At 38.6% G+C, this 25,614-nt stretch overlaps 2 protein-coding genes across 2 annotated transcripts; both read left to right on the top strand.

Moving 5' to 3' along the window:
* Window positions 1-37: 37 nt before the first annotated feature.
* Window positions 38-5,633, top strand: b4galt4 (UDP-Gal:betaGlcNAc beta 1,4- galactosyltransferase, polypeptide 4; the record flags this gene model as incomplete). The annotated part of the gene is made up of 5 exons (XM_013911430.1): window positions 38-292; window positions 1,850-2,037; window positions 2,193-2,315; window positions 2,406-2,510; window positions 2,589-5,633. Coding segments are annotated over 5 exons (807 nt in total), but the record flags the coding sequence as incomplete, so codon positions are not given.
* Window positions 5,634-11,002: 5,369 nt separating this feature from the next.
* arhgap31 (Rho GTPase activating protein 31) lies at window positions 11,003-23,089 on the top strand. Its single transcript, XM_005735434.2, has 12 exons — window positions 11,003-11,552; window positions 14,879-14,981; window positions 15,358-15,502; window positions 16,713-16,795; window positions 16,920-17,027; window positions 17,128-17,264; window positions 17,354-17,561; window positions 17,653-17,774; window positions 18,000-18,047; window positions 18,256-18,888; window positions 18,988-19,136; window positions 19,445-23,089. Exons 1-12 carry the CDS (start codon window positions 11,453-11,455, stop codon window positions 21,443-21,445), a joined length of 3,837 nt encoding a protein of 1,278 aa, XP_005735491.1. The 5' UTR covers window positions 11,003-11,452; the 3' UTR covers window positions 21,446-23,089.
* Window positions 23,090-25,614: the final 2,525 nt, after the last annotated feature.

Raw genomic sequence — 25,614 nt, 5'->3', positions numbered from 1 at the left:
GAGATCGCGATTTTCTAACGATTAATCGTGCAGCCCTAATGTGAATGTTGTTTCTCTAGTGGGGGCTGTGAAACTGTCCTTTGAGTCGTCTCTGAAACTGAAGGATGTAGAGAAAGACAACAAAGAAGTAAATGAAGGCGAGTATGAGCCCTCGGATTGCACAGCGAGGCAGAGTGTAGCAATCCTCATCCCTCATCGCAACCGAGAGCGACACCTCCTCTACCTCCTGCATCACTTGCACCCCTTCTTGCAGAGACAGCAACTACACTATGCCATTTATGTCATCCAGCAGGTATTTGTCACCTTTGTGCAGTTTTTATATAAGGTCATGCTAATTCAGTTCTTATGCTTGTGGAACAGACATTTCTGTTTTATTTTGCATAAAGCTGTTGAAACTTCCTGGTTACATACATAGTGTTACTTTGTAACACTATAAAGGAAAAATATAACCGGTAACACTGAACACTCTCTTTTTGCCATATTTTTCAAGTAACCTATATTTGACAACAGCATAATTAAACTGGAAATTCTGTTTTTGATGTGCCAGCCGAATGGCCCCATGTGCCCATCCCAATAAAAAAAAATACTACAGGCACCCCTGTTAGTAAAGTACTAGAATTTCAATCACTAAGACTGAAGCACAAACCTCTTGGACAGTCAGTACCACACAGCAAGCTGTAGTGTTTGTTAACTGATTCCATTAAAAGTCCTCCAAAAGGGACTGGCATCTTGACATAGATTTGGTGGGTGTGTCTGCATGTATGTAGTGACTGCAAACAGGAAAAGCAAGTATGTCAGATTTGATCTGTTCTCTCATGTCTCCAAAGTTTCTTGCGGAGAAGTTAAGAATAAGTAAAGATGTTAATCTTATCAATGCTAATAATAGTTCGCTGTCCAACTTAATAGTCCCACTCAGTGGATTAAAATTTTATGGCCTATGTATGGGGTTTTTCTTTCTTTTTATTTTTTTTTATATGATTAAGTTCGAACTGGAGTTGGACAGCACAGTGGTTAACACTGTTTCCTCACAACATGAAGGCCCTCAATTCAAACCACCATCTGGCCGGGGGCTTTATGAGCAAAGTTTCTGTTGTTCAGCCTAACACTAACCCTCTGTGTTCCAGCTTCCTCTTACACTCCACAGTTAGTGGGGTTAGGTGAATTGGTGTTTCTAATTTAACCACAGATTTGAATGTGGGTGTGACCGGTCATCTGTCTCTCTATGATAGCTCTGCATCAGACTGCCGAGCTGTCCAGTAATGTACCCTGCCTCTTGCTCTATGGTAGCTGGGAATAGACTCCAGCCCCCCTGGATCACTGTATTTGATATGCGGAGGAAAGTGGATGGATGGAGTTATTTGAGTTAGTCAGTGAATTATTGTAGCCCTAGATATGAAATGAATTCACCCACCTTATGGCTTCTGTACAGGAGGAACCCAAAACTGGAATAGAGGAACACATTTTTTTTGGCACTTTCAGGGTGACTGTTTTTTGTTTTTTGTTTTTTTGTTTTTTTTAAAGTCTCAGATGTTTTCCCAAAATAGGCTGATTATTCATTACTTATAGCTATAATAGGCTTTCAGTAATGAATAGCTTTATTCTTGATAAAGAAAGATATGCAGTGATATGCAAGATTATTATTTCTGCTTACACAAGCAAGCAGCATTAAATCATACTTTGTCCCTAATCACTTTTACATGTAAAAGCCTTTTTTTTTTCCTTTGCAGTGAGTAATGCAGCCCATCACATACACCAGGAGAACACAGACATCTGCAACAAGCTCTGAACTTTCCACAGTGTCTTGCATGTTGTAATCTTTGTACTTTCTTTTTCTTTTCTTTTTTTAAAGGCTGGTGATGTAACTTTTAATCGTGCCAAGTTACTAAATATTGGATACTTGGAGGCACTAAAAGACTACAACTGGGATTGCTTCATCTTCCATGATGTGGACCTGGTACCTGAAAATGATCATAATTTATATGTTTGTGACACGCAGCCCAAACACTTGGTGGTTGGCCGCAATGTAACGGGATACAGGTAAGAATGACTAAGAGGAAATTTACTGTAAGTCATGAAGAGTCATGGAAAAAAGCAATGCTTTGTTTTTCCACATGTGCCATTCTCTTTCCTATGATGATACATTCAGAGGTTTTATTGTCTTTAATTTTTCTCTCATGTTTGTTCACTTTCAGGCTGCGTTATAAAGGCTACTTTGGAGGAGTCACTGCCTTAAGCAGAGACCAGTTTTTTAAAGTGAATGGGTTTTCAAATGCATACTGGGGCTGGGGTGGAGAAGATGATGACCTTCGCATCAGGTGAGGCATGAATAAGTGAAAACATGACTACATTTTAAACATTGCTGGTAGTATGTATTCATTCAGCATGCATGTTTTTGTCTCATGCAGGGTTGAGCTACAGAAAATGAAGATCGTTCGGCCGCCCGCTGACGTAGCTCGCTACACGATGGTGTTTCACAAACGAGACAGTGGCAATGAAGTAAACCGGGACAGGTCAGTAGTTTAGAGATGGCAATAACGTGTGTGTAGCATGTTACAGGTCATTTCATAGTATGGATTTGTGCTTTTCAGGATGAGGTTGTTGGGTCGAACACCACAGTCATGGAGGAAAGATGGACTCAACAGCTGCTCATATAAGACTTTATCAGTTGAGAGGATGCCTCTCTATGTGAATGTTACTGTGGACATTGGCAAGCCATTAAGTTGAAGTCTTAAATAGAAAGCCTTCCTGTGACCAAAAATACTTTGCTATATTTACAGATACCAGAGTGCAGGAAAACTGCTACACATGCAGAAGACAATATGTTGAGCATGCAAAATGCACATTGTTTTGATTTAGTTTAAATACTAGAATCAAATTAAACCAGCAGCTGCATTCAGAGTTAGCTGAAACATTTGAGTTACGTCCAATCTTCATGGTGTTACCAGCATGCAAAAAAACCAAAAGATTTTTCTGACAAGGAAAGTTTAGCTTTTGTCAGAAAAGTATCCAAATCCCTCATTTGAAATTGTCTAAAGCATTAAAAAGTCATATATGATAGTTAAAATCAGTGCCCATTTTTCTTTCTCCATTTAAATAATCTTTGTGCCTTACAATGGCTAACTACACATTTTCCTCATCAACCTTTATGAGCTTATCTACTATAAATATGCAACTTAGTCCCGACCCCGGCATTTCACAGTTGGCTGCTAGGTTGGCAGTTGGCTAACTCTTGATTTATGAGCATTCCTCAACTCTGCTCTTGTGAGAGACCCGACTCGGGTCCACACCTCTACAGTCTGTCAAGTTAAGAAGCAGAGTAAAAACAAATGCTTAGGGGAGAGAAAATATCATGGCGGACATCAGTATTGACAGTGCCAGGAGCACACTGGATAACTGCTTGGTTCTGGTAAAACTAAACTAAACTGTGTAGATGGATTTACAGTCATTGATATTTATTACACATTTATTACATGTAATAAGTTCCCATCAATTCGAGGAACACTTTCTTCACCTGTCTGGCCTACCCTCTGCTTTATCCGTGTCTCTGTAATACAAGCCGAGCTCAGCAGAGACACATACACAGTGCAGCAGTGGAGAGGAGGGGTGCAAGTAAAGTAAACCACAGAAAACAAACTGATGGCTTATAATGTGCTGCTACTGCTGGATAAACCTCTTTTCTTATCTGCAGCTCTGCCTCACCCTACCTGGCAATTTCAAATATTTTGATAGGGCTTCAGCTGCCAAACATTGATTAATTTACGCTCCTGCCTTAACATTTGTTAACAGAGTGTATCTTGTGTTTTTATTATGAGTGCAATATCATATAACTCTTCCTACAGTTACAGTTTGGCAGTTACGATTGTTATGATTTTTTTTTGACATGCATCTCGATCTAACACCTCTTAGATGTTTGCTTCTGTTTTTCCACTCCACTAACCCAGCCCGTCACAGTATATTTTCCCCCAGCTTTAACTTTAACTTGAGCAACTGGCTCATGAGTCAGATAACTGAGAAGACATCTGACACAGTTAGTGTTCAAGTCTGATAGCGGTTGATTATTGGATTATGAATGTAATGTGCACTAAAGCTGTATTATTAATTTTGATACATCCCCAAACTACAAACTAGCTTAAATTACTACTTAAAAAGTAATTTAAATACAAAAGCACAAAGTGCCTAATAAACAGCACACATTTAAATCATCATTTAGTTGTTTATAGATAAATTACACCTGTATTTATGGGATTCAACACTTTGTTTCTCACTTTTCTAGCAAAAACAAGGACATGTTTGGAATGTTGGTAAAATCACAGTAATGATGCTATCTAAGGTCTTCCTTGTTCTAAATTTAGCAGCAGTATTCTAGCGTTTGTATGCTTTTTATGCTTGCTTTGTTCAGTGAGTGGTAAACAACCACTTTAAGTTCAGCATGATAATCGTCTTTTTCACCACTACTACATCAGATTAAGCAGACAGATTAAAATCTCATGCAATAATATATAAAGGATTCCATTCAGATATGTCATTTTGAAAATGAAAGGACGTAAGAGTTAGGAGTTAGGAAAAAAACAGGGTGATGTAATAAAGGAATTCAAAGAGTTAATTATACCAGTCATTCTGAAAACAAGTATAGGACAGTAAGCTGCCTTATTATCACGATTGCTATTGATGAAACCTGTGCATTTTCACACCATAATACTGTGAATATTGGTCAATTAGAAGGTCAACTATGCTTAAGTAGTGTTTTTAGTGCACACTGTAAGCTCCTCTAGGATCACAGTAAATCATCCTACATTAAAATTGCTATGAAAAACAGATTTGCTGCATTAATACACACAACTACAAAATTAGCCCCATGAGCCATGTTTTGTGATGCAGCATGGTTCTTATAACGACTAACATGATTTTTATCTAGTAGAAAATGTTGGGTGGTGGATTATTTATTATTATTATTATTTACTGGCATCTCAGACTGGAGCAAATTGCATACGTGCTTTGATCATTGCATTGTTTGATACACAAATTTATCATGTTTTTTTTATTTGAATGCAAGGTAGTATAGCTGTTAACTTGCTATTAAGATATGTTCTTATTTGTATCTTTTTCAATGAGCAATATTAGTAACTATACTGGGATATAGATTACTTCTGCTGTTACATGATTGTGAGTTACAGGTCGCAATGGTGTGAGTGTGTGTGAGTGTGAATTCTTGCACTGCTGATGAACCAACTACTCTTTAAATCTGCGGTGTGTTGTAGCCATTATGAATACAAGTTCTCTGTGTTGGTGGCCATACTGTCTGTTATTGTAGTTCTATTTCCACTCCTTGATGGATGTTATGTATGTTTGTTTGTTTGTTTTTATATGTACTGTGGTTTAAAATCTTTCATTTTATATGACTGAAACATTTGAAGTAGTTACATTTTCAACTGTAACTTGATCAGGACTGACAAAATCATGTTGTGATATTGTAGCATTAAGAACCTTAAACTTAAATTCTCTTGAATTCAGTTTATACTTTGAAATTCAAAGTAGTTTTATTGTGTAGTTTTTGTGTTTAGAATTTTGTTTTGGATTATGGGATTTCTGAAGAAGAAAAGGGATACAATTTGACTTGAAATGGTATTTTCTCTTTAGACAACGTAATAAAAATATTTTCTCTTATGAACAGTTTTATGATTTTGTTTCAGTGTTTAAAATACAGTTTGGGATCATCTTGTACAATATACTGTATTGTTTAATTTATGGGGAAAAGGTATTTCTGTTTTAATATAAAAAAAAATACAGTCTGGCTAAACTAATAATACAAAACCAGTTTTCTCATCTTTACTAAAAACACTCTTTTATCATTTACTGGCTGAAAAATTATAAAACCTTTAGATTAATGAGTTGTTTATTTCCAAAAAAGGAGGTGTGTCAAATAAGGGTGTGAGAGTGGAGGTATGGGTTATAGACAAGTTACTCTAAATGGAGCAATTTAAAAAAACAAAAAACAAAAAAACTGTCTGCTTGGAAAGCCAGAAGGAAAGAATGATTCATTTATCAGAACTTAGAAATTATGTCAATATTTTTTATGGTAATTCTATTTTAATGAAGAGAGAGAAAATATCAAATACCTCCCCCAAAATTCCAAGGTTATGAAAAGATTTCCAGAAGGACACATCCCACCCAGCATGCACCTATTCCAGGAAGGCAGTACAATACAATAAAAACTAAAACAAACAGAATGGGGGGGAAAAAGTACATTTGCCAGGGTTGTTACAATAGTAAGTAAACAATTAATGAACATCCATTTGTCCCCCTTCCACTAACCTGTTCAATCAACAATTACTCAAACACACATGCATTTATTTATATTTTTATGTTGTATTTATTAGATACTCTTGATTTGTGTGCATGGAATGAATGATTCTGATTATTAGCTAGAATTATGGCTTCCCCACATTGCCACACAGAATACAATCAATCACAATACTTCTGATCTCAACTTAACTTATGTTTATAAAGCACAGCTTCCTATAGAATCAGTTTATTCCAGTCCAAACTCAATCTTCATGGGTAAGGCCAAAGAGGTCATGAGATCATGGAGTGGCCAGGCCAGTCTGCAGACCTCAGTCCCATAGAACATCTGTGGAGGAAGCTGAAGCTTGGCTAAGAAAACTAAAGGACTTCAAGTTTCTGTAAAGAGAAGTAGACCAAAATCCTTCCTGAGATGTGTGCAGACCTGGTGACCAACTTATAACTTCTATGTATTGTTTTTTTTTCTGGATTTTTAGTTGGTTTAGTTTATTTGGTTTATTTATTTTTCTTGCCATTAAAATTAAACTAATACAAAATTAGAGACTGTTTATTTCTTTTTAAGTGAGCAAACTTGCAAATTCACCAGGGGATCAAATAATTATTTCCCGCACCATAAATATGCACAAAGCTGGAAAAGACTTAAAAGGCACGTCTGGAGAGCAGAGTGTTTATCAGTTTCACAATAAGACAAATTATGTACAAATGAAGGGAACTTGGGCCTGCTCTAAATTATTTAGTAACAGCAGTCTGCAAAGATCTTATGCAGTGCACGCCATGCACATCTGAGAGAAATGAAAAGCTGAACCTGAGGATAACAGGAAAAACAACTGTGGAAAATAATTAACCAAAAGCAAGTGTTCATCTGCAGCTCATCTCAGAGGACGAAGGAAGGAAGCTTTGCTTTTTGGAAATGATTTCTAACGTCATATCTGGAGGAAAAGTGCACTGCACATCAACACAAAATACCAAAATGTCCTTGTTTGGGCCTCCTGTGATTACCACAGGACCCCGATCTTATGCACTTGTTAAAAAAAATGGGAATGGTCAAGTCAAAGTACTATTAGGCACTTAATGTTCATAATTAATAAGAAGGTAAAGAAAATGCAGGTTATTGCTACTAGAGGTCTGTGAGTTGCCAGAATCACTGCCCTACACAGTGAACGGTCACTGAATGTGTTCAGTAAAGACGTGCAATGTCCAGCTGTTTGTGACGCATTCAGTTTTGTACATATCTATGCATATTTGTTGTAACTGTGCATTACATAAGAAGCACAACCTCACTGTGCAACTTGCTGTAGTGCAAAGATTTGACCAGAGGAGGGCGTGGAGAGCACAACTTCCAGTTTAAAGAGGACATCTCAAGGTATTTAAGAAAATTGCATTTATTGCCAAACAACTGGGACAACAGTGGCCTCAATTCATTATAATAATAATAACAGGATTAAGTATTTTGGCTGTGCAGAGACACACAGCTCAGACATGGAACAATAAAAGAAAATAAAACAATAAATGATCTTTCTTGATGTTCAAATAATGTAAACTTATATCTTATTTTCTAGGATTCTAATATTCCTGCTTAGTTAGAAAACATGGCCTAATCAGGTTTGGCGTGAATAGGCTATGCAAACAAAGGGTTAGACTCTCTGTTGATATAGTTTAAGCAAATTGACATAGCACCTCACGCCTATTTAAATCACTAAAGCCAACATAGCCACCTGTCTCGCATCAAATACAGCTGAAATATCAATCTTCTGTCTTGAAAACCTTATATCCTCATGCAAAATCAACAATGTTTTGTATATATAAAGAACATTTTCTACCTAGTTGTGTCATTTCCCTTCTTCCACATTTAGCTGGAGCCAAATTGTGCTGCAGATCTACCAAGGCATTGCATCACTCTGAGAACATGGAGAACTTGTTCTAAAAGACTCAAAGTAAGGACAAGAATAACTCCTTATTAGTCGCACACACAATGAAATGGTCTCTTAGCATAGACACTTTTTTTATTATTAACCAGTGCAAAGAAAGAGCGGGATGTCTGAGGCTTTGTATGAACAGCATGATGTCATCTCCTCTTCCTATGGTGCAGAATGAAAGCTTTGTCTTGCTGAGGCCAAGCTTGGTCATGTAGCTCACATGTGACATTCACAAAACACTCACAAAAATATCAACTCTGCGAGCTGTGATCTACTCAACAAACCACACAGTGCAGATATTAAAAAAAAGGTCCACAGCTACCTGCTGTGTGTACCTCGTTGTTCTTGCTTTTAAATACTATATGGCTTGTGTAAGAGCTCCTTTGTCAGATGTTCTCATTTCTATTTGTAGCAGAACAGTCATTTAAGTATGTGGAAGTTTCCTCTTTTTGCTCCAGTTGTTTCAAACTGTTCAGTTACGCAGGTCAGATGAGTTGAATCTGAATTTTGTGTGTGTGTGTGTGTGTGTGTGTGTGTGTAGGTGTGTTTGTGCCTGGATGTCAGTATCAGCCATGTCTGTTTAGAACAAATATATCCTGGGAAAAGGATTCCTTGTTTTCATAAATACGTAGAAGTGAGAACAGATGGATGGATTAACAAAATGTTCTCAGAGGGAAAAAAAAAAAAGAAAGACATGGAAACTGGCATTTTTGACAGCTGTAGTAAAAAGTGGTGGTTAATGTTTTAGAGAAAGAAAGGATTATTTGTATGTAAAGAATCCGCATAGAATCATCACCCAAGTCTGCCGTTTTCTCTCTGCTCTACTGAGAATTCGAGCTTCTGTCAACTCATTGTTTTGGTTTTCCGGCCTGTTATTTTACTTTGGTTCACTCACACTGCTCGTGTTAGCGACTGGGCGGGAGGCAGACAATGTCAGCAATGAGCTGGTAAACAGAGCCGAGCATTTAACAGCCAAGGAGCCAGATATTTCCCCAGGGAGCAGGAGGAGGCCAGAACACAGCTAAAAGAAGCATGATTATTAGACTTATTAGGCTTAAGTTATGGGGTGGAAAAAAAGCAAAACTCTAGATTAATGCTAACGTTACTGCATATCTCCTAGACGTGTAAAAGGCAGCACTACTCCCTATCTGGTTTACCATTAAAAAGTGATACCAGGCTTATGTTTTTAATGTTTGGTTTGCAGCTTGTTATTTTATAGCTTTTTATTTCTGTATAGGAAAAAGTTGCTTTTACTCCAAATCAGTTTTTCAAGTTACGTAAGGCTGGTTTAACATGCTCTTTGGTGTCTGCATATGCATGTTTTTCTGGCAGGAGTAAATGGTTTTAATTTGATAAATGTCTACAGTTAATAAATCATTGCACTCGGTGGTTTGTCAGGGGGAATAGGCGATTATGTCCAAAAATGTCACTTCATGGAAAATTCAGTTTTTCACGGCTTTAAAATTCCAAGCCTCATTTGCGGAATATGTTTCTTGGGGTCTGTAATTTTCAGAGTTCCACAACGCTCAAGAATGCACTCACTGGCCATTTTATTAGGTATAATCATATCACAGTGACTCAACGCATTAAGGCATGTAGTCATGGTCAAGATGATTTGCTGTAGTTCACACCGAGCATCAGAATGGGCTAGCAGCTGATTTCAGTCATTTTGATCATAGAATGGTTGTTGTACAAATCGCTGATCTGGCATTTTGTCCCACACAATCACCTCTATGGGTTACAGAGAATAGTCTGAAAAACAAGAAATTGTGGATTTAGAGTTCATAATGATGTCAGTGGTGTAGTGGTCTATGGGCCTCTTAGTAACAACTGAGCATAAACACCACAGCCTACCTGAATATTATGCTGACCATGCCCATACTTTTAGGGCTACAGCGTACTCATCTTCTGATGTCTGGAGAGAAGCAGGAGATTCACCTCATGGATGTACAGCTGACAAATCTGCAATAACTGTGTGATGCTGTCATATTTATACGGACAAAACCCTGGAATGTTTCCATGAAAAATTAAGGCAGTTCTAAAGGCAAAAGTAGGGCCCAACCCAATACATATAAGGTGTACCTTATATTGTGGCAGGTGAATGTATAGACTCACTATTTATGGAGTTGGGCATAATGACCCCCTGCAGTTGTGTTTGTATTACATGGAAAATATTACATAGAAATCATTTACATTCTATAACTAACACGACTCAGTGTTTTAGCCATTAATTCATTATTTGTTTGAATAGAAACTGAACTGAAAAAGACAAAGATTACATATGTAGCAGTTAGTAACAAGAACCATGTGTTGTCCATCTCGCCACGCCACCCCTCCCCATTTCCCCCCATTTCCCATCTGTGCCCTTCAGGCCCTTACTTCAGTCAACTCCCACTTCCCTCTTCCTTCAGAACCCGTCTGTTTTTGTTTTCGAGCCGGGGCTCTTTGCACAGGAAACTGTATACATTGGGAGCATTCAGGAAGGCAGAGAGAAGTTTTCCCGTTAGCTCCAGGTTTGGGCACATCAAAAAAAAAAATACAGAGAAGAAGAGAGTAATTACTTAACTAGGAGAGAAACACAAGTGTCAGCTGTTCTCACTCCCTTAACTTCACATCCCTCCCCTTGCATAGTCTCAGCATTTAAAAAATCCCAGGCATACCACTGCCACAAATCAACACGTTTACGTGAATGTATTTATTTGTGAAATTAGAGAAATCTGTGTAAAACTAGGGCCATTCTTCATTGGGGGGGTTCTTGCCCCTCTTGACGCATGTTCGTCTTAGCTACAGAGAATCTGTGAAGAAAAGGAGACAGTGTGGAATGAAGGAAAAGAGGAGGAGAAAGAAGGAGCAGAGCGAGACTGGTTGGGGGTTAAAGAAAAACGACAGGAAACCGACGGATCCTAACGCAGTTTCTGCAGAGCTTTCAGAGATAATGCCACATTCTAGAGAACCAACAGTCACACCGTGTCTTTTTTGTGTTTGGTCTTCTGTTAAAGTGACAACACTCTAAAGGACTTCAAGTTTAAAAAGTGACGTCACTTCTCCTCTCCTCTTCCAGCAGTGTGGTCAGACAGAATGTGAGCGGATGCAGATTTTTTGGGAGCTGTTTGCTGGGATTTCTATGTGGCTGCTTTTTGATCTACTAACTCAACTTTCTTGAGGTCATATGGATCATTCGGTGTGCTCTCAAGGAACCTTTTGCTTTAATCATCTGGACTACTAACTGGATCCACATGAAGAATAAAGGGACGAAGCAGAAGACCAAGAAGAAAGGAAGTGAAAATGCGTTCGGCTGTGACCTGATAGAACATCTCCAGAATTCAGGACAAGATGGTAAACTCTTTTCTTTCTTTTTAAAAATTGCTTCCTTGAAATCTAATTCTACTTTACCAGAACTGTTGCTAAACTTCAAACTATTCCTATTAATAAGTATTTCCCATACAGATAGAGGCTAATGAAGATAATGAGGGTAATAGGCTTTACTAGTCGTTTCTTATGTTGTTGTAGCTATTTTAACAGAAAAATTGTATGAGTAGAAGACAAAACATTCCTTCATGTAATAAACACAGTCTTTGTTCAGCGGTTACATATACACACTGTATGTATCCAAGTTTTTTACATTTAGTAAGGTCATTCATTCACCCACTGACTAAATTAAATGGTCATTTGCGACGTTGGGTGTGGCTCTTACATTTTTGTGTCAGTTTCCTATGGTGACTATAGTTCCTATGAGTAATTCTGTGCCTACCAAAAGACTTGCTAGGACTGCGGCTCCCTGCTTCTGTGAGAAAATAACGAGCCAAGAAAAACAGACCAGAAACAAAGACTTCCCGACTCATTCAACAGATTGTTCAACTAACCGGGTTTTCATTAGCTTTCTGGGGTTTTTCGTGTCCGTTTATGTCATCCTCGTTCTTTTATCACCACCGTCATATGCGAGGTTTGACATCATATGTTAAATATGAAAAGAGTGAAGAAAAAACCCTCCCACGTGCAGATATGAATAGCTACGCAGAGGGTAACTTTAAAGATGACCTGTTAGAGTGGACACACTGCAAGGCGGGGTATTCAATACAGGAAGTGAGGGAGGAGGTATAGGTTGTACTCCTATGTCATGGAAGCATATTGGGCTTTTGTACTCTTAGTGACTCTCCATGAAAGTAGCTGAACACCCCTGAGAGCAACCGGCAAACTCACAGCAACACAACATAGATGATAAGTTGAGTAAAGGCTCAAAAACCTATATATTTTGACGCATTTGAAAGTGTTTTCTGTATTGCTCTTCTTGGTATGGTTAAGTGCTGAAACAGCTTTAAAAGCACAGCGTTGTGCACAAGTGACAATAATGCATTCAGCACACTTGTACATCTACAATAAATGGTATTTGACAGAAAATACTCTCAACTTTTGCATTTTTAAGATTAACTTTAATCTAAACTATCAAAAAAAACAAATGATAAATAATAGTTGATAATATTTAATGAATAAATATTGATTTGATGCCAAGAAAGTTTAAAACATACACTTCCTGTCTAGATGAAGTAAGGTTTTTTTCAGTTTTTCACATTAGGAATGTGATGTTGGCTGTGTAAAATAACAGCATCAAATACTTTGGTCCACGTACAACTGTTTCTGTAACATGTTCAGTGTTTAATGAAACATTTAAGATGACAGTTGCAAGACGTGCAAATACCTGTTTTTTACAAAGTTTCGTGTATTGATTTGTTGCCACATGCAGTCAAATCCTGTTTCCGAGGCTTCTTTGTAAAACAGATGAAAATCAAATTGCATTTTGTCCTTCTGTGAGAGGCAGAAATCTTCTCTAAGTCGGGAAACGCGGAGGCACAAAATGGAAACTCCAGAGTGCCTCATCGTCCAGAATTTAACCACAAGCATGCTATTAAAAGTCCAATTAAGTCAGAAGGAAGAGAATTTAAATAGCAGATTGTTGGTGTCTGTGGTGATGAATGAGAGACTAACTCCTGCAAGTAATATTCAGGCATTCATTTTGTTGAGGACACAGTCTATGTTTTGTTTGCGAGATCATTCGTTTTGTACGAAAAAACTGAAACATTACATAAAATTCAATATCTAAAAAAGCTAAATGTTGATTAAAACTTTTTAATTTGTTTTATATTCAAACTTTTATTTCAGGCAAACAAAAACATGGTATGCTTATTTTATTTTATTTATTTTACTATTTTAGCCCTTATCAGTCAGAGTCCTAAAAGAACACCTTCCAATCAACAGATATGAGTAGACTTTTAATTTGGAATGTAACCTTTAGCTTCCTGAGACCTGTGTTTATGTTTAAGTTGCATTTTTTTCCAATGCTAATTTCTCTAAGCTATATGGAAGTAGTTAATGAGTGAGTATAAAGATAAGTATAAAGACTAAACTTTGTAGAGACTAAAGAAGTCTGTCCTTCTATGGGGCAGTGTGTTTATTTTACAACATAACACAATAATGTCACAATATTGTAATAAAGTATATTATGGCCTCTTCTTTAAGTTTGTATTCAACCTAATAACGTAGTTTTGCAGCAATGGCAAGTGTGTATATGTAAGTATCTATGAAAAAGCAATTCTTCAGGAACTGTGGTGTTGAAAAATATGCATGGCTTTTTTCCAAGCTACCAGTTCCTTTGGCAATAAGTCAAAAAGTTGATTTCGGACACTGCTTTCAGTTTCCTGTCACACTTTAACTGACTATTTAGCCAGGATGAAACTGACAAGACACAGTTAAACAGTTCAACACCTGCCACTATCATACGTTTTCTGATAGGCTAACATCAGCAAGCGTTTACACTACTGTACAGCCAATATAACTACAAATGGAATAAGTTGGGGACTGACATTCAGTCATAAGTAGCAATATACTTTTAAGACTTGTAAGTCAGTATAGGAACCTTAAATACTCATTTAAAATAATAATGCCTTAATTATATTCTTTCATCTTTAAGTACGACAAATAAACATGTCAAATACATTCTATAAACCTTCATAATGCACAGTTAATTAATGATAATAATTAATGACAGCAGTTTGCTGATCTGCGTGAAATTCGGAAGATGAAAAATCTGATTAAATGTTGGAGGTCATTTCTATCATTCAGAAGTTTTTTAAAGCAAGAGTAAGCTGACCCAGGAAGTGACTTGCAGTCAATTGTTATTTTCATAATTAGTTAAAGGGAAGCTGCGATCGGATCGTATGGTTGCAGTCCATTCTCATAAGGTTTTAAAATAGTGGAGCAAGACAAAGTTGTGTTCAGAAGGTGATGTGCCGTCGTTTAGAAAGCTGCGCAGGTCAGTGGTAACATTTCAAAAGCCGTTTTCTATTAGAGGAAATGTCGTAAGTAATCCCAGCTACAAGGACTGGGTGTGTCAACTTTCCTCTGAAACAAACAAACCATTTTTAACTTCCTGTCCACCTACAATCACCAGCCCCAAGGAGTCGAAAACGGTCATAGTGGAACAAACCACATACCATGAAGTCGACCGTATGCATTGTTACTGTGGAAAGTTAAACGTAGAGCAATTTCCTCCCCTTGCTTTTCCGATTAATGCAATGTGGATATGTGTAAAAGAAAAAAAAAGGTGAAACACGATGAAATATAATCGTTCAGGTTTCTCTACGATTAACATTGTTTCTTTAATGAAGTTCCTCAGGTCCTGAAGAAATGTGCAGAATTTATTGAGAAGCATGGGATTGTGGACGGGATCTACAGACTGTCGGGGGTTACCTCAAATATCCAGCGTCTCAGGTACTCCTACCATACTTTTTTGAAGATTTGCAACAATTAGACATGACATGCTAAGAATTACGATTTAAAATCTTAGACTAATCCTGATGGTCTGTATGTATCGCCTCTGTTTATATGCAGCTTCTCTGAACAGTTACTGGTGTATGTATTCTTCTTGAAAGAAACAACACACATAAATCATCTGCGTTATGCAAGTGTTTCCTTAGATCTTTTTTGCATCTTTTTTTGCATCTTTGCTGGTGATTTTTTCCCCCCAAAATAACTCAAGTCAACTGAATAGACTTAAATCTTACCAGCTACATTCTGCAACCGTAGTTAGCAGGGGTGTTAAACAATCAAAGCATTCAGCTAAGTCTGTGTGTGTGTTTGTGTGTAGGCAGGAATTTTGTTCTGAGGCGTGCCCTGACCTTACAAAGGAAGTGTACCTCCAGGACATCCACTGTGTGGGTTCCTTATGTAAGCTGTACTTCAGGGAGCTACCCAATCCTCTGCTCACATATGAGCTTTACAGCAAATTCACCGTGAGTACATTCAAGTCACATCTGCTGTCGTGATGGGGGAGGGGGGATCCTGTGTGACACAGAAGTGTTTTGACTGCACGTTCAGCTGGTCATATGTCACTCACAAGGGTACAATTAGCAGATATCAGCTTCATATTGGCTAATTTGCATTTAAATGGTATTTTTTGACCTAATGACACTATTCATAAAGAGTTCTTCATGTTTATAACAGCTGTAATTTTACAGTAATGACAACAATAACCACTTCCAAAAAATGTGTTACTCATGAAAAAAACTTAATTTAAAGATGAAAAACATCTTGTTGCATCACTGTTGCATCAGATGCACAACGAAGTTAGAAAAACACAGTTAAAGTGTAATCACATTTTCATAAATTCTGATTTTTAGCACCGAACATTTGTGAATTTTCTGGATAAAATGCAGGCAAGAAAGTAGGAAAGAAGGAAACAGGAATATCAAACTCTAAGATCAGGATCATATTTTCTGCCCAGCGTTCTGTGTACTTTCACGGGGCATTTGCATACCTTGGCATTCATACATTTCGTGCCGCTGGTTCCTGAAAAACTGCAGGACTCCAGTGTTTTAGGAAAAATCTGCCCTTCGCACGGTGCACTAAAAACATCATAAGAACAGTTTAGAAAACTTTATTGTTTTCTTTAAAAGAACAAAGTTGGTGCTAAATTGCTTTCAGATTGCAAACGTTGCTCCTTTTTTTTTTTGCATAAAACGTTATTTTTAGGTGGACGGTTTGTACTTTGACTGTTTGAGTTAAATGCAACTTACAAAAGCTCAGCTGTTTGAAGCTCCACTGCATTAGTTTTACAGCAAACATACCAACCTATGCTTGTCTGTTAACAGGGCTAACAGCCCTGACAGCTAGATTTTTTTTTTACCCTACAGATAATTATAACATTAATCATATCGAGTGTAATCTAAGATAAAAAAAAAAAGAAGAAAAAGAAAGTTCAATGTTGTTTTAATACAGAGCAATCTAGTCGTTCTGCAGCTATATTAAGGTTTTCTCTGATTAATGATTAGAGAGCTGCAGAGAAAACGCTAATGCTTTTTTAAAAATATAATGGTACTCTATAATTCAAACAATCTTCTAATGTACTTCCTCTAACATATACTTAAAAGAATGCTGGCGTTCATGTATCTCAAAGTAACAAAATTAGGCTGACGTGAATTATTTTGTGCGGTTCGCATGCAGGAAGTGGTCTCAGTCCAGGACGATCATGAGAGACTTTTACACATTCAGAAGGTCATCAAAGAACTGCCGACTGCTCACTTCAGGTGAACCTTTAACTTCTTAAACTTTAATGGATGTGACAGTCGTCCTGCTGACAAACTCTTTACTGTGTTTGACTAATCGTGTTTAAATAAGTGTGAAAACACATTTTTTCTCACCTATCGTTAGGACTCTGGAGTACCTTGCAAAGCACTTGTCTCACCTCGCTACCCTGAGCACCCAAACAAACATGCATACACGTAACCTGGCTTTGGTGTGGGCTCCAAATCTGCTGAGGTGCGTTTAGATGTGGTTGAGACACATTATACGCCATCCAGTGTCAATGCAAGTTTTTACTGTTGGGTTTCAACACTTGTTTTTGTATTTCCTTTTTTAGATCTAAAGACATTGAGGCTTCATCTGGTAATGGAGACATGGCTTTCCAGGAGGTGCGGATACAACAGTCGGTGGTTGAGTTTATTTTAAACCACGCAGATCAGATCTTCAGCGGTGAACAAATTCAAGTCAAAGAAGGTATGACACTTCTTTTGCTGAGGAGAAATGTTGAGCTGAAGCATTTTCTCAGTTACCAGCGCAAAAAACAACATTTTATATTTCTCCAGGACCGGTTTCGAAGTGTGGGGAAAAGTACGCCACGCTCCCCATCAGTGGCCAGTGTGGGCCAATGAAGTTGATGAGTTTGGAAGAAGCTCAGGCTCGCTCCTTAAGTCCAGACCACCCTCTCCATAAAGAACGCCAGCGAGAGAACAGTTTGCCTGATACAAGCACGGCCACGCTCTATCACACCGTCATAGACATATCAGACAACAAGTAAGATTTGGCCTCAGCCTCACGTGTGTTTAAAGTGCTGTGATGCTGTGACAGATGCCAGTGAGCTTAATCTTCTCTCTTCGTTTGTCAGGAGAAAGTTTTCTGGGAAATCGAAGAAGTGGAAGTCTATCTTTAACATCGGAAGGTCTTTGGACCCAAAGGGAAAACTTAGCCGGAATGGCAGCGTGCTCATAAGAGCACAGGGAATGACAGGTAAAGATTCCCACAGGAGAGAACTATTTAAAGGAAAACTAGCTAAATATACGTCCCCACCGGGCAACATGAACAGCCAAGCAAGTTAGAAACAGTTGGACAAGATGATTTGCCTTTTCCTTTGACCTTCTTTAATGATGTTTCAAAATTATGCAGGCCTTAAAGCGAATATCCAGCCCATGCTAGTTAGTGTTAATTTAATATTTCTTTTTTGTTTTCTTACAGAAAAAGCTGCTCTCCGTCCATCCAGGAGCATGGAGTCCTTGTACACAGGTGGGGCTTAAACCTTGTTGTAACTATTTGCATGGAACTGAAACAAACTGCATAAATTTTGGATGTTTTAATTTAGCAAAGGACTTTCTCTTTGCCTCGTTATAAGAGAGTACCATTGCATATACTGTAGTTCTCAGAAATCGTGTGTGTAAAAGGGCACGACATTTTCTTATGCTAATATTTATCACTTTTGGACTTTGAATTGCAGATGATGACAGAACAGGAAGCAATAGTCCAGCTGGTGGACCAGGCAGTATTTTCATTCCGGATGTAAAATCCAGAACGCTGGGATCCGACTCGCTCTGTGACATCAGTGAACATGATCAAAACTGGGAGTTTAAAGGGAAGAACACTGGGGGGGCAACGGGTGGCTGGAATGTCAGCGAGAACCAGAAGGGGTCTGAGCCCCCTCAGAAAAACCTGCCAGAGCAGCTCAAGGTGTTTAAAGGTGACGACCTCGGTGGCTACAAGCCCACCTCCCCAAAAAACAGGAGGATGTTGTACTCGGCTTCCTCGCACAACAGCTCCTCCCGACCCTCCTTTCCAGGAAGTTTCTTCCCACTGGAGTCTTCGCCGAGGCATCAGCGCAGAGCCGTCAACATATCTGAGCCTTTTGCTGTGTCTGTACCTCTGCGTGTGTCAGCAGTTATCAGCTCTAACAGCACGCCATGCAGAGGGCACGGCAAAGAAAAAGCAGCTACTCTGAAACCCTGCAAAGAGACTTCAGAGCAGAGCGGCAACAGTGGAAAGAGCAACACTTTCCCCCAACTGGAACGGAAGAGGCAGGAAAGAGCAGAGAAGAATAACGTAGAGGAGGTGACGTCCAGGGTATCGTCACAAGGTAAGGCCATCTTCCTTTTTTTGTGTGAATTGTTGCTCACATCTAAAGTCATACTTGTGTAACCGGTTGCAATGAAAACAAAAAACATGTTTTATTCAGATATAAGGAAAGAAATGGTCCAAGACGGTCAAGGAGAGAGGAATATTTCTCAACTGGAACTGCAGTCCCTTGCAAATGCAAGAGAAGGCAAAGATGCAGCGCCATCTTCTGGGAAAGAACTGCACAACCTGCCCACAGAGAAGCAACTGGTAATCATCTCCGATTACAGATGTTGTCTTTTATTATAGTTCAGGTGTAACACTCCATAATAATTTGTGAAATTAATTTTTTTTAAGGAATAAGTACTGTATTTGCTAGTATTATTAGTATTTTGCGTCACGTTATTTACTCAGGTTTAGCCTTTTTTACAAAAAGGAACTAACCAGACCCAATAACACTGCTTTAAAATACCAGAAATGTTTTAGTGTGGTAACCCAGTTGTTCTTGCTCATGTACATTTGCTGTAATTTGTTACTCTTTGCTAATCTTTGCTTGCTTATCCCTTATAACTTCCCAGGATAAGAGATCTTCTACTGGCAAAGACCTGTGGTCTGACCTAAACCAGGAACTGAAAATAACTGAACCCGAATTTGACCTGCTGGATGAGAATGTTAAACAAGTTAATGTCTCAACAAGCACTTGCGTGAACACTAAGTTAACAATGGATGTTAAGGCGAAGCGCAGCCGCAGCTCTCCATCTCTGTCTTTGCTATGTAGAGAGCAGTCTTCAAATACCTCTCGGAGTGATTGTGAAGTCGCCGCAAAGAAGCAGCCTTCAGAATCAGACATCTTACTGTCTCTTCACAAAACTGCACCGCCTACTGACACGATGGATGAGAAAGAGAAGGAACTGAATCTTAAAATCCCACCCTTAAACAAAGATGACTCAGTTTATACCAAGCAGAGCCAGCTTTGTCCAAAGGAAGCCAGTTCAGACCAAGTCATAAATCATTTAAGAATTGAGGATGTTCTTGTGGTTGCAGATAATATAGACAGGAAATCTCACAAACACGAAATTCCTCAGGAGAACCAAAATGCCTTCAGTGATGGAGCGAAGAAAGTTGTGATTCCTGAGTTGGAGATCCCTCAGAGGCTTCCAGTGTGTTTGGAGGAGAAACGTAACACACTGGAGCTGCCGAACCTCGACGATGATGAAGGAGGGACTTCAGAGGAGCTGGACCTGGTGGAGCCCTGGGAGGATATTAGCTCCACTAAGCAGTGGGTTACAAGCCCACTCCACTCACCTGATCTGGAGCACTTATTTAACCACCTGTCACCCTTCAGCTCACACGGGGAAACTTTGAGCTTAGAGGTGGAGAAGAGCTCATCTCCTCAAGCTGATAACAACAAGTTCTTCAGGAGCGCCGAATGCTCTCCAGGAAACCTTCTTCAGACTACAAACAGCAAACCAGAAACAACGTGGATGTACGTTCCTTCAGCACCTACACGGTCGAGCTTGAACAGCAATAGCACAACACAACCTCAAACGGAAAAGTGCAGCACAACAAAATCGAAGAACACAGCGTCATCTCAGAGGTTTAATAGACAAATGTCGTATGAGGCAGCAGCTTCAGAGAAAAGAGAGGAGAAATGCTTTTCTAAACACAGGCCGTGTTCGCTTAACTTGGATCTGGGACATAGGTATATCAGAGACATTTCTAATCAGCAAAACCGTACTTCATCAGAGTTTTCCTCCTGTCAGAGGGGGCTAATGGCCTCATCTGGAGCTGTGAACAACGGGCTGCCCTCAGAGTTGGAGCTGTTTCTGAACGATCGGCAGGCGCCTCTCCGGCGAAACTCGGCCCCGGTCAGCGTGTCTTCTGTGCGGACAGCCTTCATGATAAAAACGTGCCAGGCCAAAGCTGTCCCTGTCATCCCCCCAAAGGTGCAGTACAGCCAGATACCTCACTGCAGACCCGAGAATGAATTTGACAGGGTGAAGGAACAAGAAAAGGAGAATCCTAAAGTGAGCACGGAGAAAAGCAATGCTGCACCTCCTCCGAGCGTGTCAGACCTAAAGGAGGAGCTGGAGAATAAAGAGCCAGCCCCCATACTCCAAAAACAGCCAAGTGTTGAGAAATCTGCCGAGTCTTTGAAGATCTCATCCACTCCAGAATTGCCTGTGATAACCAGGAGGCACACACCCAGCCTGGAAGTGTTTGTGGATTGTCCCAGACCCAGCAGAGGGAACCTCTTACAAAGACCGTCCTTTAGGAACAGACAGAGACCTCAAAGTCTTATCCTGCTCAGCCCTCCGTTTCCCATCATGGACTATCCGACGTCGGGGGATGACGGCAAGCTCCTTTCACCCATCAAGAGCCTGAATGACGCGTCAGCAGCGAATGTCTTTTCTAAAGAGATGGCCGAAAATTTCAGGACAACAGAGGGGATCGCTCTTCAGAATAAAATGACTATCCCAAAAAGCGGACAGAGACTGGAAACGTCAACCAGCTGCTTCTACCAGCCACAGAGAAGGTCGATGATATTTGACAGCAGGAGCCACAGGCAGATTGAGTGACTGGAGATCCACTCAGCGACCATGTATGTAAATAGATACGATACATCAAGATCCCAAGGAAGATGATATGATAACCTGTTGTAAATTGTATGACTCACACATTCCTTGAAAGGCGGTTTAAAAACAGGAAGTAAGTGGGAAAGAGGAAAAGGAAGCCACGATGTGCCTGAGTGCCATTTATCCTTGAGTGACATCTGCAACCAATGTTTTTTTTAAGTCTCCATTAGTCTATTATTTTGGTCTCTATTGTGTTAGAGATTGATTTGCTGTCATCTAATTGTTTTTAGCTCATTTAGGAAATTTATGTAAAATTCATTTTAGGATAACAGACATTCTGTCTCATTCCCAAGGCATGTTATGATATATATCCTACCCTGTCAAAGAGAATCACTGCCAGACTGGAAAGTATGAAAAGCATCCTTTTGCTATTAAAACTGCAACTTGCAAACTGGCTGCCGGGCAGCTTTTGTCATAGATGGAATAGTGAGCTGTGCTAAATATTTTCTGATGAATGAAAAATCACTATTGACCTTTTAAACCGTAAAAAAAAGAAAACAAAATCTTAACTCAGGGTTGAAAAACTGGTTGTTTATCCAGAGGCTTGAAGTACCATTTTAACCATACACAGCTTCAAAATCCAAGTTATACATGAAAGTAAAATGTTACCAGCAACACAGACCTCTGAAAAAAATGTCCCTTTTAAACTTGTATGGAGTCATTTGGTGTAGCAGTGTCTAAACCACATTTTACTACCACAGTTAGAAGTGAAACCCGAGGGGTCTGGAGATGATTAACGAAGTAGGAAAGAAAACGAAGGGAATATCTGTTGCACTGATTAGTAGATGTTTTTGTGCATAAAAGGGTTAGTAGCTGTATCTGTCTGATATAACAGAAATGTAGTTCAGTAAAGTAGAAGTATGGAGAAGTTTAAAGATATGAAATGGAAATATTCAAGTCAGGCACACTTAGTTCAAAATGGTCAGGTTAGGAAGGTTTGGTATGGAGTAAGTAGGTAATCCATCCTCACACGCATATTTAAAGAAATACATGGACAGCAGATAAGCACAATGTGCCATAGTGAAGACATAAATAATAAACTAGAGGATCCACACAGCAGCATGTAGGATTTTAAAATAACTATACTATGATTTGCGTACATGAGTTATCGCTGCAGGAACAAAGCTGCGTTTTTTTAAAACAATGCTGTTCTGCACTTTGGGACTCGGAGCCTTTCTCCAGAAGAAAAAAACTGAAACTCACGATCAAAGCGGTGCCGTAGACGCGGCTCACCCGTCAGCCCGTTAGACCATTTGATTCAGTGAGTTTCTGTTCTTTATAGATAAATATGACACTGAGGAAAAGGGCAAAGCAGCCCCAACAAAGGCATGATACAATAAACTCAAGGTGGCTTTATCAATGTGCAAATATGACAGATGATAGAATATGGGTTTGTTTTTTTTACACGCAGCTTTTTACAGTTTATTAAGATCAGCTTTAAATCAATAATTATTCCAAGAAATGTATAAAACTGGAGATATTCCCTCTTAACCCCTAGTGAATGGATATTTGATGCATGAGTTTTGGGGAATTGTAAGATTAAAGAAAAATACATTGCACAATACAAAAAAAGCAAATTAAAACAAATGAAAGCTCATTTATGCAAAATCATATTTAATTTTTGTTTAGTTAAGTCAATAAACACTTTTTTCCACCATAAAGTTGAATATTTTAGTATCATTTCATTTTTCAGGATTTAAATGGATGTTGGATGTAAACATCTGTGTATGAGTACATTTTCTAAAATCATGGATCATAATAATTATCTTCACTTTTTAAAAATAGTAGAATATAATGAAATCATCAATGTACCAGCTTGTGATCGGTCTCATTATCCTGGAGTCATCCAACAACACCACAGTCATCTGGATACGTTAAATTGTCCTGTGTTCATACCCGCCCTGTCACATGTTTTTGCATGGGATAAACAATAACAGTGAGATAATAATATGCACATTTCAGTTATCCGTTAGTTGCATCCAGTCAATTTGCAAGTCAAGAATCCAGCCCACAAGATTTTTATTGAGGCCAAATTGTTCGAATAGTTTGCTGATTTAACTCTAAGGCAGAAATGTGCTGAAGGTTGAAGAAAAATTGACCTACAGCAGATGAGCATACCTTTACGATTTCTGCTCCTCTATGCGGTCTGTAAGCAAGCTCCACGGGTTGCATTGACTAATCACTGATGGTTAGTCATTTGTTATGGAGAGAGCTGAGTCTGCAGGAGCGCTGTCTGGATTCTGGTACACTCATTTCTAAAAATGTCAGAATACAGACACTGGAAAGAAACCTGTCCCATACTCGTGAGCGATGTGATGGCACCGCATGAGATTATGACCTTTTTACATACTTGTGTCAACCTAGTTTGTTCTCAATAGCCTGAATACAGATCTCAAGCCTGATCCTTTACAGGAAAATGACTTTATTTATTCCTTTATGAAGTTTCACGTGACTTTACGTAAACCTGATACTGTATATTACACATGCAACGACAGGCTCAGTGAAGAGCTGGTGGCTGTTTTGTTTTTTTTAAAGAAGTATTTAAAAGGAAATTTCTATCAGCACATGAATTAAGAGCTTTAATTCCTGTGTCACTTTTTTCTGTAATATGATTGAATGGATTTCACTTTGGATTTAATGAGAGGGTTTTATTTGGTCATCTGATGATGTGATCAGCGCTGCTCGTCAGACAGTAAACTGGAGCTTGAGTTTGTGCGTGCTGACTGTATTCACTGTGCTTGGATCTTAATGGTGCTTTGTGTAAAAGTCGAATAACACCATCTCCGTTTTACATTTTCTGCTATTTTTGAGTGAACAGCCCAAAAAAAGAAGAATTTTTTTTAATCACTTTGTATATTAAATTGTATTTAAGATGTCCTTCATGTAATTAAAAGTTGCAGTGTTTTTATACTGTAGTTTGGACAGCCTGGATGTGTGATTCGTGTCATAGTGTTTAATTACTTTGTAACTCATGTATACTTGTTGATACTGAAAATTATTGATTGAATTGCGTGTAATCATGGAGTGGGGGGAGCCTTCGAGATGAGCTTTGCCTTAATTATCTGATTATGGCACCTAAAGTAATGTACATAAGATGAGTTTTGTTACAACAGAAAGCTATGAAAATAAAATGTTCCAAAAAAAAAAAAAAGACATAAATCAGCGTGTCAATGACTGTTATTAAATCACGGCATGTCCAGCTCACCACTTCAGAGCTAGAGTTTAATTATTTGTTAATTATTAGTTTACTGACGTTTCTACTTTGACAGCATGAAGTGTTTTGGTACCCCCTGACAATGAAAGCAACCAATCTCAAAAATGCAAAAGAAAGAAATACTTCTAAATATTTTAAGGAAGAAAACTTTTCATTTGGCTATATTTTCCAAAGAAAAAGTTTGGGTTCCTTAAGTTCTTAGTCATAATTCCCCTCAGAATCACAGCTTTCAGCTCTTTGTTATTTCAAAAGGCTTCTAGCTCTGTGATCTTTCACCACTGCTGTTTTATATTGGTAAACATTTGGAAATGATCCCCTTTCTGTCTTTGGTGTTTTCTCTTTTTTTACATACCGGTACTCGAGAATTTGCTGATATCCAATATAAGTCTGTTCTTTTCTCATCCAGTAAATTGTCCCCTGACCCAGTGGCTGCAACACCAGCAAATTCTGTTTTCATTTCAAAACTTCACAGACTCCATAAAAAACCCACCAAACATTTTCAGATGCTTGTTGTTTATTTTATTCCATCATCAAAGTTTTCGGTGATGACTGTAACAAGGCCCACCCATACAAAGCTGATTCAAGTCTGAGATTTTGGTAAAAGTCATGAGTGCTGCACATATTTTGTGTAACGCTCCTTTTCACCACTTTGACGTGGCACAAAGGATCAGTACACCAAGTTCGCTTTAAATATTGAAACAAACGCTTCATCTTTAACTTTGTAACTTTTTGGTGATAACTTCATCTTCTACTTTACAGTAAGAGACCACCATTGCTTCTCTATCACTTTGAAAGGTACATGCAGGCTGAATACAGTTTAATAGGTTTTTAAAGAGTGCCCTCCTGACTGTTTTTCTGCCCTTCTTAAAAAATGTATCTGGATCTTAGTGCCAATCTT

Source organism: Pundamilia nyererei, unplaced genomic scaffold (genome assembly GCF_000239375.1).
Source record: "Pundamilia nyererei isolate P.nyererei 1_Seehausen unplaced genomic scaffold, PunNye1.0 scaffold00064, whole genome shotgun sequence".
Taxonomy (NCBI): Eukaryota; Metazoa; Chordata; class Actinopteri; order Cichliformes; family Cichlidae; genus Pundamilia; species Pundamilia nyererei.
This window is presented reverse-complemented; position numbering and strand designations above follow the sequence as displayed.